Source organism: Leptidea sinapis, chromosome 21 (assembly GCF_905404315.1).
Source record: "Leptidea sinapis chromosome 21, ilLepSina1.1, whole genome shotgun sequence".
NCBI classification, from domain to species: domain Eukaryota; kingdom Metazoa; phylum Arthropoda; class Insecta; order Lepidoptera; family Pieridae; genus Leptidea; species Leptidea sinapis.
The window spans coordinates 792325-810183 of record NC_066285.1 but is presented as its reverse complement, the minus strand read 5'-3'; the positions used below and the strand labels follow the sequence as shown (position 1 = coordinate 810183).

Genomic DNA, 17859 nt, shown 5'->3' with positions numbered 1-17859 from the left:
TGTAGGTAAACTACAAATTTACAAAACCTGTTTGAAATTCACAGGAACGTAGTGTTAGTTAGTAGTGAACGTTAGAGTAAAAGTGTTCTGTGGTTTAAATTCTCTGTCTTCGCAGGACACAGGTCTGACAGGTCTGGCCTAAAGGTCTAGATACCAGGCCATAAACTCCAAAAAAAAAAAAAAAGGTCTGACAGGTCACAGTTCTCATCTGAGTTCACTTGTAGTTGTTTGTGTAGTAAATCAAAGAGAATTTAAACACTACGTTGTAAATTGTAATCGTAGCTTAGGTATATTATTATTGTGAAAACAAGGATTATTATTTTATTTTGAAAACAGTGTTGGATTTAAATATATTATTATTGAGTTCTGGAAGCTGGATCTGAAACTTGTCCTTTTATACTTCCAGTTATATTTTCAGAATGGTAAAGACCGACTGCATTTTTACTCCTTTTTAGGCGGCAATTTTTTTTCCATTCTTCTAGAATTAAAAGTTAATTTATTGTTTTAGGTGGGACAGTATGACGAAAATCTTTTATCGGACATGTTACCGATATACTACGCTAAGCTTTTCCCCCAAAACGTGTTCTGCAGGTGGTTGTCGTGTGGGAACTATCCACAACCTCTTGGTAACAGAGAGCTCTCGTTCACTCTATCAGACGATGTCTACTTGCGATATTTGTCGATTAATAATCAAAAGGAACTACAAACTTTATTTCAGAAAAAATGTCCGTACAAGTTAGATATAGGAGCTGTTTATAATACAAAGTAAGTTTGTTGTTTCCAAGTCTGTACTTAAGTTTAACTTAAACAGCTCAAAAATATTTAGTTTATTAGAAAATAACATGGAATGAATTAGAATCAGATTCTGTAACCAACAGTTAAAGCACAAACTGGTGTTTGTAAAATCAAAATGTAGGTGTTTGAACTATTTGTTATTACCTACAAGAAGAAAGAATACATATCATTCACAGTCTGATAACGGAACGGCAAAAGTGTGCTTAAAGCCTATGTAAGCACACTTTTCTCCTTAGTTGTGTGTCAATCAACAAGCCTATGTTTGCTATAAAAAGTGCTTAAATAATACATTAACGACTCAAACAAAAGATGGTGTGACTTATCATCAGTAAGGTTATTTTATTATATAAGATTAATTATTATGTATTATATGATTGCTTATTATGGTGTCTTATGAGGTGTATTGTCTATATCAATAGAACATATAATATTGCCTACAAATAAAAAAATTTCAATGAATCTGCAAACTCATAATTTTCCATCATTGTCATTGGCACAGAAAATCAAATGGGGTGAATTTTATTTGATAAATAATTTATAAATAATGCCTGAACAGTGGCTGGGTATTATAAAAGTGTAAACATTTACCCTTGATGCCATTATGTATCTTATGAAGCCTACTAGAATTAGTTCATTAGGGAGACCAATATTAATCTTAGATTTGGTCAATAATTTTATGTTTAAAGGCTTTATTATGTTTTACTTTTATTACAGACCTTCAATTGGTCGCCATGATTCAATTATACTTGCAAGGGAACTGGTGTTTGATATAGATCTGACAGACTATGATGAAGTAAGAACATGTTGTAAAGAGGCAAAAGTTTGTGATAAATGTTGGAAGTTTATGGTTATTGCCTGTGAAATAATACACACTGCATTGAGAGGTACTTATATCCTATTTTCAAATACCCACATTAAGAACAATTTTAGAAATCTTAATATTTGACATCTATAGGTATAAGCAAGAAATACGGATTCACCAATATTGCAGTGATTCATTCAAATTCTTGTCTGGGTACACACACTGTCACGGAATGTTTCTGAAGTTATTATATTCAGGAAATTGTTATTAAATTTATTATTATTAATTAAATTGTAACATACTAACATATTCTTTAAGTCTGTAACTAACAAAATATGGGCCTCTGTTGCCTCAATAAAGAAATTTATCATATTATTATTATAAGCCATAGAATATTAATGGCAAAATATTTTGCTCCTACATCCGTTCAATTTTGTTCATTATTTGTACTGGTGGTGTTTCATTTATTTTTTGTCCCAAGTATTTTAATTTTATATCTATACAGTGTTACTTTTTTTATGGAAAACCTGGTGTTAAGTGATCACCGATGCCCACATTATCTTGCAACACCAGAGGAATCACAGGAGTGTTGCCGACCTTTAACTACTTTCTTTTGTTGATTACAACTTCATTGAAAAAATTTGTTAGATCCAATTATGTCCAACCAATCCAACATTTAACAGATGATAGACAATTTTGGTAATAATGATTTTGGATTACTTAATTACTATACCTCTATGGAATTCTTGTATGAATTGTTATAAAGATGTTTCAATGTTGCTATGGGTTCATTACAGATGACTTTGGTTTTCAAAACATACTATGGGTCTTTTCTGGAAGACGAGGTATTCACTGTTGGGTATCCGATCATGAAGCCAGGACCCTGGACAGCCCTGGAAGATCAGCGATTGCAGATTATATGTGCCTTATAACAGGTGGAGAAAATCAAAATAAAAAAGTAAATCTCGGTAATGATAATTTACATTCAAGCATCAGGTAAACAAGAGTATTGTACATGTTAAATCTTGAATTACCCTAAGCATTCAGTTTCAAGACATGGCAAAAACATTCAATTCATGCATTCATATGATTTAACCAAATGTAGATTTGGTTCTTAGTCTGATACTGAGATTGAAACTGAATATATGAAAAGATTATCAAAATGTAGGTATTCCATTCTAAAGTAGTTAAAAATATTGTGGGATCATTTTTCAACTGCTTTGTACTATTGGGTTTATCCACAATCTTTTTCGGCGACCGCTTCTTTGACGGCGACAATATACAGGGTCTGTCGTAAATAATTTATCATCCGATAAGTGGTGGTAACTCCGATACTGGCTACAATAAAATCTAGTTTTTACGTCAGTTTTACCAACAGTGTAAAAATGATGCATACTTTTAGTTTTTTTCTAAATTTTTGCTCCTTTGATCATTCAATCGATAGTCATTTCTTTAAAATTAGGTATTTTTGTGTATTTTTTTGGCATCGTACTCCTAAAGACTTGTTTTATTAAATTTATAGCCGTTGTTATCGTAAAATATTATTAAAACTAACATTTTAAGTAATTTATTTCCGTTTTTTTGTAATGTAGTTGTTGTTGTAATGTACTTGTAGTTTTGACCCTTGATTGTGAAATAAAAAGTATGGTGCTATAGCTGCCCATTATCTTAAAAACATGGCTATGCATGTGTAGATTCTAAAAAGGGATGATAGTGGGTACCTTAGCAAATAATATTAGCTTTAGGAGCAAAAGAACTAAGCTAGGTCGAGATTTCAATTTCTCAAGTAATGTCATAATTTTCGTAATTCAAGCTATAACACACCAAGACTTGATTTTATTCCATTAAGAATGCAATTTTAATCTAAATAGTATCTAATCATCTGTTAATTTGCATTCGTAAAAAATACATGCGACTATGTGTAACCAGTTACTACTAGTTTATTCCAAATTCAAAGGGATCTTCCAGTAAAAAAAACAACAAAGACGGTTATACAAAGGCCTCCTTGCGTGTGAGAAGGACAGCGCATCAGCTTTGGTTTTTTATCCTTAAGGCGCGAATCTCTCCCAGACCTCAGTGTGATTTTGACTATCGAATGCGTACGTTTGTTTTTGTGTATTTACATTTAACCGTTTTTGCTTTCTTACTGGACTTTGATTTGCCTTCTGTTTTGAACTTGTTAACGTGTGACCCTAACAACTGTGCTCTATTAACGGACTTTGAGCTTGCTTTTGTTTATTTGTGGGAGTAATGCCTCAACAATACACTCCGGCCGAATATGCAAACATGCATTTCATTTACGGTGAATGCAACGGCAACGCTACTAGAGCAGCTGCAGTTTATCGTGAAAGATACCAAAGTGCTTGGCATGCCGACTACAGAGTGTTCATTAGGGTGCACAATGCATTCTCAGAAGGAAGATTTCCTGGCAGCGGTATTGGCGGAGCCAGAGAAGGACGACCTCAACGACACAATCCAGATGAAGTATTGGAATTAGTAGGGAAGACCCTGGTTTGCCATAAGTGCCATTTCGCGTCGTATCGGTATACCAGATACCTAAAAAATCAGTGCACCGAATTTTAAAAAGGCACGAACTCTACCCTTATCATTACCAAAGGGTTCAAACATTATTGCCAAGGGACTTGGAATTAAGAGTTACATTTTGTCGTTCAATGCTACGAACAATTAGAGAAAATCCAAATTTCTTTAAAAAAATTTTATGGAGTGACGAGTCAACGTGCTGAAAAGATGGATTTTTGAATCTCCACAACTTACATAACTGGCAGCTACGAAACCCCAGATGATACGCGCCGACAGATCGCAGTATCAATTTAAAATTAATTTATGGGCTGGTATTATTGGTGGGCAAATCATAGGTCCATAAGGTTTTCCTCTTATGAGTTGCCAGCGACAGTAAACGCGGAAATCTACTTAAATTTTCTAGAAAGTACGTTACCCGGGTTACTGCAACTTGTGCCACTCGAGACTCGAAACATGATGTGGTTACAGAATGATGGATGTCCTGCGCATTACGCTGTTTCTGTGCGGAACCATTTAAACAATGAGTACCCCGGTCGGTGGATAGGGCGTTTGGGTTCAATTTTATGGCCACCACGATCGCCAGACCTAAACCCATTGGACTTCTTTTACTGGGTTGTATGAAAGAGAAAGTATACAGCCGAAAAATAAATACAATAGAAGAGTTGCGAGCGCGTATTCAAGAAGCGGCTTGTAAAATTGAAGAAACTGACCATGGACGCCGGATTAAAAGATCCTTCATTAGGAGATGTAGAGCGTGCATTGCTGCACGCGGAGGACATTTTGAACATTTAGTGTAATCGAAGCAATAAATGTTTTGACCAGAAATAACCTTGTTTTTTTTATAGGCCTTTGTATAACGAATGCAAATTAACAGATGATTAGATACTATTTAGATTAAAATTGCATTCTTAATGGAATAAAATCATGTCTTGGTGTGTTATAGCTTAAATCACGAAAATTATGACATTACTTGAGAAATTGAAATCCCGACCTAGCTTAGTTCTTTTGCTCCTGGAGCTAATATAATTTGCTAAGGTACCCACTATCATACCTTTTTAGAATCTACACATACTAGCCATGTTTTTAAGATAATGGCCAGCTATAGCACCATACTTTTTTTTCACAATCAAGGGTCAAAACTACAAGTAATTACAAAAAAACGGAAAAAAATTACTTAAAATGTTAGTTTTAATAATATTTTACGATAACAACGGCTATAAAATTTAATAAAACAAGTCTTTAGGAGTACGATGCCAAAAAAAATACACAAAAATACCTGATTTTAAAGAAATGGCAACCGATTGAATGATCAAAGGAGCAAAAATTTAGAGAAAAACTAAAAGTATGCATCATTTTTACACTGTTGGTAAAACTGACGTAAAAACTAGATTTTATTGTAGCCTGACATCGGGGTTACCTCCAGTTATCGGACTATCCATTATTTACGACAGACCCTGTATATATATTAAAATAAAAATGTTAACATCCATTGCTTCCACATCATTGAGGCTCTCCCTCAATGATGTGCAATGTGTTTTCGCAAAAAACTGGATTTTGTATTCTACTTTGGATCTTTGATGTCTATCTAGTGGATGCAAGTGAAGTCGCGGTTAAAATCTATTGGGACTATAAATCACTCATTGAACGTCAAAAATTATTAGTAACTATACCACTAGTAGTAAGTAGAGTAACTATCTAGTCCCAAACACTTGACAACTGGCTTAATAAAAAAAAAGTAAAATAAACTATATTGTGAAAATACATGTATTCAAGGTCTACTTAATGTAATCTTGTTCATCTTTTATAAATTAATTCCAGGAGAGCTATTAACATAATTGAAAAGTATTTTAAGGAGTTGTTAGAGGACCAAGAATTTTTATCAACAACAGAAAGACTAAGCACATTCTTAAAAATAATACCCGATGAAACATTAAGGCATCAAATTGAGAAAGTTCTAGATAAAATGCCAACTTCATCATTACAGAGATGGGAATCATTTGTTGATATTTACAATAATTATTGTAAAGAGGTCAGTTTGTTAGTTCTATTTAATTTAAATAAGTCTGCTCTTCATTTTTACTGTCTAGATAGGCTGTGACAGCTGTGAAAACGTCGAAAAAAATTGAGGCTGACATTTAACCTCTATTTTGAGCAATGCACACGCACTAACACAGGCATACAAATCACGAGTGTAAGACATAGCTTGTAAAGTAAGAAAACCTAACCTGTTCAGTATCAGATGTGTAGCAGCAAGAGGCTCTATCTAGAGATAATTTATGTATGATTGTTACTTAACCAAAAATATTCGTTGTATGTTACGAGTGGAGTGAAAACTGCGGAATTTGAACCCGCTATACCTTTTACGCCTCCAACGCTAACTTTTTTGACGTGATAACGTCATGTTAATCCGTGTCACTTTCTGCCTGAATCGAGCGTGCAAGCGATAGCGTCGAACAAACGATAAAAGCACGATCGGCCTTAGCGTTCGACTTGTGACGCATCTTGTCGTTTGATTATTAAGAAAAGTAGCATTGGTCTACGAGTGCAGTAATAATATGTTATGTTACAATTTTGACTAAAAAATTATTATGACTCATTATTATAAACGAAAGTTTATAAAGATGTTTTCTTATAACATATTGTGTTATTCTATATTTAAAGAAAAACGAAGCCCGCTGAGTTTATTGCGCCCATTCTTGTGAGGGCGATAGATTTTAACGTTCTATAACTAATTTTAAAATCCTACATTGAATTTGAATTGAAAATAATACGGTTTACGAGCAGATAAAGAATTTACGCTGTGTGACCTGCACACAATAGTGCTGATACAATCTGAACACTAAAGCAAAATGACATAAAAGATAGCATGACATAATACAACCGTCACACTGCCCCCTTTCACTCTTGAGACTTATTTATACATAGGAGTATTTTGATTAGTAATATTTTTTATTATGGTTTTTCAGAATGTGACTGCTATAAGAAAAATGAAGCATCTAATAGAAGAAATCATGATTCAGTATTGCTATCCACGTCTCGATATTAATGTCACAAAAGGGTTCAACCACTTGCTTAAGTCACCATTTAGTATACATCCTAAGACTGGAAAGGTATCCATTGTATTCAAGCCAGAGTTTGCAAGAGATATTAAATTAGACGAAGTACCCACAATATACACATTACTTGATGATGCATCGCCAGAGAATGCTCAACATCAGACCAACATGCGGACAGCTGTAAAGAATTTTCAGGAAGTGGTTTTTTCACTGGAGAAGACTGAGGCTTTGCGACGAAAAAAATATGGAGGTAAGCATTTTTTATGTTGTTTAGAGTCAAAACTTCGTTAGACGCCGTTTTTGCTGAGGATTATTTTTTATTTTAATGGAATAGGAGGACAAACGAGCGTACGGGTCACCTGGTGTTAAGTGATCACCGCCGCCCACATTATCTTGCAACACCAGAGGAATCACAAAAGCGTTGCCGGCCTTAAAGGAAGGTGTAACCGCTTTTTTTGAAGGTACCCATGTCGTATCGTCCCGGAAACACCACACAAGGAAGCTCATTCCACAGCTTCGTAGTACGAGGAAGAAAGCTCCTTGAAAACCGCACTGTGGAGGACCGCCACACATCCAGATGGTGGGGATGATATCGTAACTTGTGGCGTGTCGTGCGAAGGTGGAATAAACATAACCCAATCAGATTTACTTGGCCCCGTTTGGAATCAAGCACACTCATTGGTTAACTGAATCATGTATTCTCGGCTTCAGTCCTCCAATGTATCAGAGAAAATTGCGAAAATTGGTTGCTTTTTACATGTCTGGTATAAATATCATTAGGCACAAGAAGTGGGAATGGGACACCCATTTTTGAAAAATTCTCCTCCCAAGAAATTTATTCATTTACAGTAAAAATTGTATATTTATACAATAATATGTTGTTCCTAATTTATAACAGATTGTTGGTCTGTATTTTATTATACTTATACTTTTCTGTTTGTACAATTATTTGTGTTCCCGTATTTTAATTTCTCAAAAATCTCTTAAATCTATTTTCTTTAATAAATACTTGAATTGTAATATACGACATTGAATGTAGGTGGCAATGATAGAGCAGTAGACATAATTCAAATTCAAATATTTTTATTCTAAATAGGATTTAAAATCACTTATTGAACGTCAAAAACTACCACCCATTCAAAAGAGACCCTCAGACCTGAGAAGAATGGGCGCAAGAAACCCAGCGGGCGTTTTTTTTAATATAAAATATGGATAACAATGTGATATCGTACAATAAATATTTATAATTAGAGAGCCTGAGGGTGTTCACTTTATTCCCAGTCCGTGGTGTCATTAAGAAAATCGTTTATGCTATAATAACCTTTCCCACACAAACGTTTTTTTTACAATTCTTTTAATTTGTACATTTTCTGGGATCATATTGTAGAAGCATATACATCGCCCAACAAAAGACTTACTAATTTGACCCAATTGAGTAGTAGGCATAACATGTTAATGTTTGTTCCTCGTGTTAACATTATGAATGTCACAGTTTCTAGAAAATTTCTCAATGTGCTTATGGACACACACAGAACATTATCAAAAATGTAATGAGAAACAACAGTCAAAATGTTTATTTCTTTCATAATTATAGCTGTTCAAGAAATGGAAGCAAAACTCTTGTTGCAAAAGAGTATGGGCGGAGGTAATCTGGTAATTTATTATGTAGTAACATACACATAATTGACATTAATAATATAATTAATCATAAATGTAAAACGTTGACATTTGATAGGTTACACCTATCTAATTTTTATAAAAGACAGATAGCTAAATCGCTATCTTTTTATTTATTTTATAACTCAGCCAATTATTTGGCAACCCGGTCCCCTGCTTCTATTGAGCAGGTTAGTAAGTCGATTAGCACTGCTTCTATTGAGCAGTATAATAGCTTGTTGGACTCTGCTCCTATTGAGCAAAGTAATTATTTGATAAACACTGCTTCTATTGAGCAGTCTTATAGTTTAGTTTGTGGTTTGGAATATGTTCCAAATTATTTAAATTAGTCAATAAGACAATAGGGGACTCCTCTAGCAATATAAATACACAATGTACAAGTAATAGTAAACATAATAATTGTAAAGTTATAAACCAGATGTACCAAAATATGCAAGGATTGCTAGGTAAAGAACTGGAACTGGAGTTACTAATGAACCATGAAAATATTGATATCTTATGTGTTACTGAACACTGGCTTAGAAAATATGAGCTCATTTTTAACTCCAGTGGTCATCGGGTGGCAAGTGTGTTTAGCAGAGAAAAGGCAATATGTGGCGGCTCTCTTATACTTATAAGTAAATCATTTAAATTCAAAGACCGTAAAGATATTGTGGGCCTCTCTGTTGAACGTACCATTGAAATAGCCTGTGCAGAGCTTGAGTGTGCCATTGTTGTAAGCATATACAGACCCCCCCATGCATTATATGAGTTATTTGAGAGTGTATTGGAGGAGGTTCTATCAAAATTATCAGAATCTAAGAAATATATTATGATTTGTGGTGACTTTAATATTAACTTATTAGAAAAATCCACCACAAGTATTAGATTCAAATCTTTGTTTAAATCATATAATTTATCAAATATTTTCTTAGAACCTACTAGAGTAACCACCACCTCTAAAAGCTGTATTGATAATATTTTTACTAATTATAAACCTATTTCTCAATCAATAATTAGTAAACTGAGCTCAGACCACTTTGGTCAATTAGCCTCTTTTAATATTGAAGGAAACAAATGTACTTCAACTAAAAAGTTTATGTTTGTTCCGGTAAACAATAGGCGAATGGAGGAATATAGAGGCAATGTTTCAGAAAAACTCTCAAACTTGTATTTGAATTATAAAAGTACTCCAAATGAGATGTATGGTAAGTTATTTAAAATAATTAAAACAGAGTTTGCTTCTATATTTACTTCAAAGACAGTCAACTCGGGTGGTCTCTTATCATTTAACAACTGGGCAACAGTTGGTATTCATAGGAGCAGACAACGGTTATATGAACTATATAGTGAGAGATCATCATGTAATCATGATGCATCTTTCCTTGTATATGTGAAAAAATATTCAAAATTACTTAAGAAAGTATGTACTGTTGCTAAATCAATGCATATTAGAGAAATAATTAAAAATGCTTCAAATAAAATAAAAATGACTTGGAAAGTTATTAACTGGGAATCTGGAAGAGCGAAAGACTGCAAGTTTGAATATAATCTAATAATAAACAATACAAAAATCCACTCTGAGCAGGAAGTAGCTTCTGCTTTTGAGATTTTTTTTTCTGACATTCCAGTTTCCATCTAAAACACCCTTGTCTCCTCCACCAGTGTTGCCGAGTCACTTCTTTTGGAAAATGTTAAGAAATGTAAACAAAATTTCAAATTCAGTGTTGTTAGCCCAGCAGAAATAATTAAAACTTTCAGATCCTTAGAAATGAAAAAAACTGCTGATATATCTGTAAAAATAATAAGTTCTGTTATTGACGTCATAGCACCATATCTAGCACTAGTTTTTAATAGCTGTATTGAACATGGCGTGTTTCCTGACCTTCTGAAGTATAGTAAAATTACACCAATATTTAAATCGGGACTCACTTCTGACCCGAATAACTATCGCCCTATTTCGGTGTTGCCGACCCTTAGTAAAATTTTTGAAAAAATTATTTTAAGCCAAATGCTTACTCACTTTAACACTTATAAGTTACTTCATATAAAGCAATTTGGTTTTACTAGGGGACGCTCGACTACGGATGCAGGTGTTGAACTCATCAGGAATATTTTTGAGGCCTGGGAGGAATCACAGAATGCACTCGGTATCTTCTGTGATTAATCTAAGGCTTTTGATTGTGTTCAGCATTCAACGCTGGTCAGGAAGTTATGCCACTATGGTGTAAGAGGATCTGCACTCGATCTTCTGATCTCATATTTAAATAATAGGATTCAGAGGGTCGAGGTGAATGGCAGGAGATCTCCTGGGACTCCTCTCGGTATGGGGGTACCACAAGGGTCTATTCTTGGACCCTTCCTCTTCCTACTTTATATAAATGATCTACCTAACCTTGTAGAAAAAAAACACAAGGTGGTATTGTTTGCGGATGACACTTCACTTATATTCAAAGTGAAACGAAGCCAAGTTTTGTATGACGAAGTAAACAATGCTCTATCTGACATCGTGTACTGGTTTAGCGCCAATAACTTATTGTTAAATAATCATAAAACCAAATATATTAAATTCACCGAACCAAATGTCAAAAACGTAGATGCGAATATTTTATTAAATGGAGAGGTGGTAAAACCAGTGGAATCTGCTTTATTTCTTGGCATTACTCTTGATTCCAAATTGCAGTGGGGGATATTGAAGGATTGGCGAATAGGCTTAGTTCTGCAGCATATGCGGTTAAGAAAATTAGACGGTTAACTGACATAGATACGGCGAGATTAGTATACTTTAGTTATTTTCATAGTATTATGTCCTATGGTATATTGTTATGGGGCAGTGCGGCCGATATTAATACTATCTTTGTGTTGCAGAAGAGGGCTATTCGCGCGATTTATAACCTAGGTCTTAAAGAATCATTAAGAGAAAAATTTAAAGAAATAAATATTTTGACTGTTGCTTCTCAATACATTTTCGATAATGTTTTGTATGTTCATAAGCACATTGAGGAATTTTCTAGAAACTGTGACATTCATAATGTTAACACGAGGAACAATCATAAACTTGTAATGCCTACTACTCGGTTGGGTCGAGTTAGTAAGTCTTTTGTTGGGCGATGTATATGCTCCTACAACATGATCCCAGAAAATGTACAAAACAAATGTGTTACGAAATTTAAAAGAATTGTTAAAAAACGTTTGTGTGGGAAAGGTTATTATAGCATAAACGATTTTCTTAATGACACCACGGACTGGGAATAAAGCGAACACCCTCAGGCTCTTTAATTATAAATGTTTATTGTACGATATTACATTGTAATCCATATTTTATATTAAAAAAAAAGCCCGCTGAGTTTCTTGCGCCCATTCTTCTCAGGTCTGAGGCAGTCTCTTTTGAATGGGTGGTAGATTTTGACGTTCAATAAGTGATTTTGAATCCTATTTTGAATAAAAATATTTGAATTTGAATCGTACTTGTGACCTATATACAAGGTTGCTTAACTCCCAGTCCCAAAAACAATCAATAGTACGCCCAAGTAAACGTGAAACATTCACGTTCACAAAGTTTAACACAGAAGAAAATCGTTAGGTAATTTATAAGTAATTTGAAAAATAAATGAAGGCGCCATATTTGTTCTTATTATCGCCTATCGCAGACAACAGACTATCCGTGACGCACTTTTTAGTCTGTGATAATAAAACATACAGAATTATATGCAGTACCGCAAACGACGCACAACTCTGATACAAAAAATATCCTCGTAGATCTGACAGACCGCGCCATACAAAAAGTGCGCCAAAAACATATAAGGTTCGCGTTAACTCGCGCTAACGCAGACGACTCTCACTTTAGTCTGTCGTCTGACTCGCTAGACATCACATAGATGTATCGATGTTGATTAAAGAAATAAAAAAAAACAGACCAGCACTGTATGATACATCTGTGGCAGAGTATCATGACAGAAATTTAAAATGAAAATTATGGGATGAAGTGTGCATATTTATTTGGACATAGTTTTAGAACTGAATGTTTAATATGAAACAGTCCCTTTAATAATCCTTCTGAAAGAGTAGGATGAACCAATGAATTCTCTATTTCTTCTTTTTTATATCTCAAGTACGAAATAATACACCGCAATCTCTGTACTTCCATTGCGTATACATCCCTACAGTTCTGCCGATAAAATGACCGAAACCGATAAAATGTGCGTTAAGTCTGTGTAATATCTGCCAAAGACATTCTGCGCGCAATGCGTACTTTTTGTGTGCCGCAGACTCGATAGCACAAAAAGTGTGTCATCTGCGATAGGCCTATAGCAGCAAAAGTAATACACACTTTGTTAAAAATTCAAGTGTCTATTTTCGTTTATGTGTTCGCACTGAGGGAGTTATTGGGTTCCCATTAGTTATCCCTCGGGTACGACAATTCTAGACAAGATGATATCGCCACTGAACGCACGAGGCGAATAACTTTTTTTTGCTGGTTATTTCTAAATACTTTTAGTGATGAATAAACAAGATCTCGCTGTATTACTTGCGCCCAATCTTCTTAGATATGTGCAGTGGCGTGCATTGGTTTTCTAGCAAGGCACTGTAGATCTATCTAGTCGTAGAACCGCGCTAGTCTGACTAGGTTTTGAAATCTACATACCATATAGGAGTTGTTTGTGTTTCGCATGAAGTTTCCGTACCATATGGTCAACCTAATATTTTCGCTTGTGTCATTCGAGGAACAAGTATACCTTAAACTGCTTTCTTATTTTATCTCAATAGCCTAAGCATGCGTGTTTATTTAACAAAAAATATTAAATTATTTACCGCCATCTAGCGGTAAACACCCATACTGCAATCATTTACTGTCAAACCTAAAATTTCATGCATTTATGATATTTAAACCTTTAATTATAATTGAAAACTCTAAATAAAGTAATATTTTTATAAAACGTTTGTGGCTTCTAGAAAGAACAAAGAAAAGAAGAACAGAGGACCTTTGTATAAAGACTCGAAAATTATATTATTTTTTTGAACTTATGACCTCAAAAAAGCACAGCGCTGTCGGCTTTATAGTTCATATTATAATTTTAATACTATCTTTTAGCTTTTCTAGATAATATTATTATACCTACTTCATGTATATATAAATTCACTTACCACTTCTTTTGCCGGTTTTTACGGGCGGTAACTTGTTTTGATTACAATAACATTAGTCGGACGTTCGAACGCTTACGCTCACCAACACAAAAATGCTTCTCAAGTCGTAAAAGTACTGCGGGCCTACCATGAACTCTTATTGCGATTCAATTGACAACCTAAAATGAACAGCTTTGCTATTTCGTACCACGACGTGATTAGAGCTATCTAATTTAGGTTGACGTCAAATCAACTGATTAAATCGCAATGATGTCAATTGAATGTCAAAAATGATATCAACTGAATCGCAAACTGATTTAGTTCGTTCATTCATTCGTACCATGAGGTGTTATTTCAACCTAAACTGGATAGCTTATTTGTCAAAGTGAACGATTCGAAAAAAGTTGCTACTTCCTTAGAAGAAAGTGAATCGTGTTGTTAATAACTTTAAAAAATAGTGAAAACATAGAAAAGAAAAAATTTATTGATTAAAGATGAGACGAGAATACTTTATTGGACTTTTTGTAAAACAAAATACTGAAAATAAATACCAAAAATGAAAATACTAAAGACGAGGCAGGAAGGGCCCGGGCTATAGCCTGTTCGCAAGAACGAATTAAAAAAAATGTACTCTGTGGTCCTGTCAAATCAAACATCAATGGAAGTGCGTTCATAACTCGTTATCTTTACGAAAACACATAAGCAAACATTTAATTTGTAATTCAAAGAACTATATTTTTTACTATATTGTTACTATTTAATAAATATAAAAAAGGCTTAAATGGTTTATGGTTTGACGCAATTGCGCAATTTTAAAATATATTTTTAGTATTTTCTACGCAAAAAAACCTAAAATCATATCATTTTAGGTTTCGAAACGCAATTTTATTTCGTTCATTCTTCATAAGCGATCCAAACGCCATTCCGTAAAAGGCATTCATGGTGCGAATTTTAGTGATTCAGTTTGGGTACCTAAACTGAAGTGCATCGGATTCGCATCACTTATTAAAAGTTGATGGTAGGCCCTCTGGTCTATTAAAAGAGAAACAATTTGTAATGTAATGTTTGATTGTATGATTAGTTTTAGTTTGATTTGATTGTTGTTTGCTGTGTTTGTTATTCCTGTTTGTTTGTAAGTGTCGCATTAGTGTGTGATAAATAAATATTTTTATTTTACCTGAACCTATATCATAACCGGCCCACTAATTTAATTTCTCTATTACTTATATTTTTAAAACCCAATACCTATTTTAAACACAAATCACACATAAACTTTTTATCACAGTTAAACTTTACACGGGTCACGGATGACGGAATGAACTATAATAAAAATAAAATACTAATTATTAATCAATGAATATACCTATTTACTCTAATGATACTCATGTAGACAAAAAACCGAAATAGCCATAAACTCATAATATGGAGGGAGTGAGACAGATGTGGGCTAATCAGTTTATCTCGCTACAAATCGTAAGTAGGCATGCTTACCTAGCCTACATTACTGAATATCAAATTCAAAAACACTTTATTCATGTAGGTCACGGAAATGACACTTATGAATGTCAAAAAAAATAAAAATATTGTTTCTTATTGAATTTACCGCTACTTCGTAAAGGGTTGAGCTGATGAGAAGAAGTAGCAAGAAACTCATTGCCACTCTTTTAAGTCGAGATTTACATTTTAATTGTTTTACAAATCATTTCAATTACAATATGTGCAAAGTGACGCAACAAAAATACTCAAATGTCAAAAACTGAAAGGCTTACACGAATAAGTCAAAAAAAGAAAATATCGTCTAACTGTGACCAATACTTTTCCAAGTAAGATCTATGAAATACTCTTAGCTACCGGCAGTCCCAAAAATGCTAACTAACGCTAGGTATAGCGTAAGGAAATATTGAATGAGTCGGTGTTCAATAGAAGTTTGGTTATAGATTAACGGAACCAAATTAAACTTAATTAACTTTAATATTTATTATATATTGAGTACTTGTATTTATTTATTTTATTTAATACTTTCAACGAGGTAGGCAATGCATAAAGGCATATATATGCATATGCACGCCCCTGGATGTGACATCTTTTCGAATGTGAGTGGAGGAATCAATTTTAAATAAGATATTTAAATATCCAATGGCGAATAAATATAATTTTTTTAACTCTCACCAGCCTTGATTCACTTAACTCTTACATAGGTAAAGTTAAACATGAACGTTATTTTTTTTCAGGTAATTCAATGGAGTTTTAGTGGACCTGTGAACTAATTAATACCTGAAACATTTGTGACCAGCTGTTTATAAAATGAAACAAGGTGAAATAAAAATGTGAAATTTATTTATCTTTTATTTATAACAAAATAGTGTTCTTCTACAGATAGCTTAAACCTCTACCTACTTGTAGCTTAATTATGCTGGCATTTAGTGGAGTGTCTCAAGTATGGATTTATTGTAAAAAAAACCTCATAAACAATAAAAGTATTGTCATAATAAAAAAATAATGAGTTCAGTATAAACAAGAACATAATAAAGTAATTTATTCATCATTAATGACTTCTCTATATTTAATGATAGTGAGTTTCTCCATTATAAAGTTAAAAAACAAATAATTGGTTAACAAAATAATATGTCAATACATAAGTATAAGTGTAATATTTCATTCGTGTTTCAAGCATAAAGCTTTTATGTTGAGCCCAGAATAGTGTGACTGCGTAAAGTGACTGCTTAATGAAAATTCATGTATTTATTCATTTTTATATCATTCTTGTATAAGAAATAAGATGATATTATGCATCGTAAATGTGTAAGTTCAGATAGAACAGCTCAAAGCAATATTGAGAAAATCCTCAAACCCGATTGTGACAGTGCCATTCTGTTGTGTATCTCTTGCTCTAAATGCTTCTGTGAAACGTTGTAGTTGAACACACATAACAATAAAACTGTCCACTGAAATTTTTCCCTCCCTGGGATCGCTCCTCTTTGTCAAAAAATTTATGAATTCTGGCGAGAACCTGAATCCCATTTGTGATAACGCTGGAAATTGAAGACATGATTAATCTTTATACTGTTTGAATATATTCAAGTAAAGAGATATAATATATATATATATATCATCTCCACTTTAGAGTAGGGTCCTATATAATGGAAGTCTTCAATAAAAATCGAATATAGAATCTTAATATGTATATTACTTAATCACATTTATTATAAGTGAACCGAACTAAATGATTTACTGAATATAAAATAAAATAATAATTGATGGGAACACAGTGTGGACACACATACATATACAAATAGCTTCCATAAGCATATTTGCATACGTGTCCCTACACCCACCATCTGGATGTAAGGTGTTTTCCACAATGCAGTTTCGAAGGAACTTTCTTCCACGTACAACCAAGCTGTGCAATGAGCTTCCTTATGCGGTGTTTCCAGGATGATACGACATAAAAGCGCGCATTTTTTTAAAGGTCCGGCAACGCTCCTGTGATTCCTCTGGTGTTACAAGAGAATGTGGGCGGCGGTGATCACTTAACTTCAGGTGACCCGTACGCTCGTTTATCCTCACTTCGAAAACAAAATAGAGAACTGACATATGTAAAAAATCTGTAGCCGAAAAACTAAAACAAGCCAATGGTGGGAATGGGCTGTCACATCAAGAAAAGTAGGTTTTTGGTGCAAGAATTGGGATGACCGCAAATTCGTTGGAAAGAACACTCATAACGTCTACTATATACTATACATAGATATGTTTAGATTTGAAAGAGCGACATCTCAAGTCAATTTCTTAATAAGCATTTATTAGGATTGAGCAGGTTATCAACTGTAAAGTGACAACCTGAGAGTTGAACAAGATTTACGAACCATACGTCACTCGAACGGAACC

The 17859-nt window shown here is 33.7% G+C and overlaps 2 protein-coding genes across 4 annotated transcripts in view; one reads left to right on the top strand and one right to left on the bottom strand.

Moving 5' to 3' along the window:
* Window positions 1-210: 210 nt before the first annotated feature.
* Window positions 211-16311, top strand: LOC126970492 (DNA primase small subunit). Of its 2 annotated transcripts, XM_050816431.1 has the most exons (8): window positions 211-422; window positions 509-626; window positions 719-765; window positions 1510-1679; window positions 2395-2593; window positions 5957-6167; window positions 7105-7444; window positions 16206-16311. In XM_050816431.1, exons 2-8 carry the CDS (start codon window positions 519-521, stop codon window positions 16223-16225), a joined length of 1095 nt encoding a protein of 364 aa, XP_050672388.1. In that variant the 5' UTR covers window positions 211-422; window positions 509-518; the 3' UTR covers window positions 16226-16311. The 2 variants fall into 2 exon arrangements, with proteins under 2 accessions (XP_050672388.1, XP_050672386.1); XM_050816429.1 differs by having other exon boundaries at window positions 509-765.
* The window catches only part of LOC126970495 (peflin), a 21265-nt gene continuing 19700 nt past the window's right edge, over window positions 16295-17859 (bottom strand). For both annotated transcript variants that reach the window (XM_050816434.1, XM_050816435.1), the window contains exon 5: window positions 16295-17006. In XM_050816434.1, coding sequence (XP_050672391.1) covers window positions 16783-17006 — 224 coding nt within the window. In that variant the 3' untranslated portion in view covers window positions 16295-16782. The remainder of the gene's footprint in view (window positions 17007-17859) is intronic.

What these genes read in the sequence shown, in the direction of transcription:
- LOC126970492 (XM_050816429.1), top strand. An exon ending in GGAGCTGTTTATAATACAAA is followed by an intron (nt 766 to 1,509) that starts GTAAGTTTGTTG and finishes CTTTTATTACAG; the next exon opens with ACCTTCAATTGGTCGCCATG. An exon ending in AATACACACTGCATTGAGAG is followed by an intron (nt 1,680 to 2,394) that starts GTACTTATATCC and finishes GGTTCATTACAG; the next exon opens with ATGACTTTGGTTTTCAAAAC.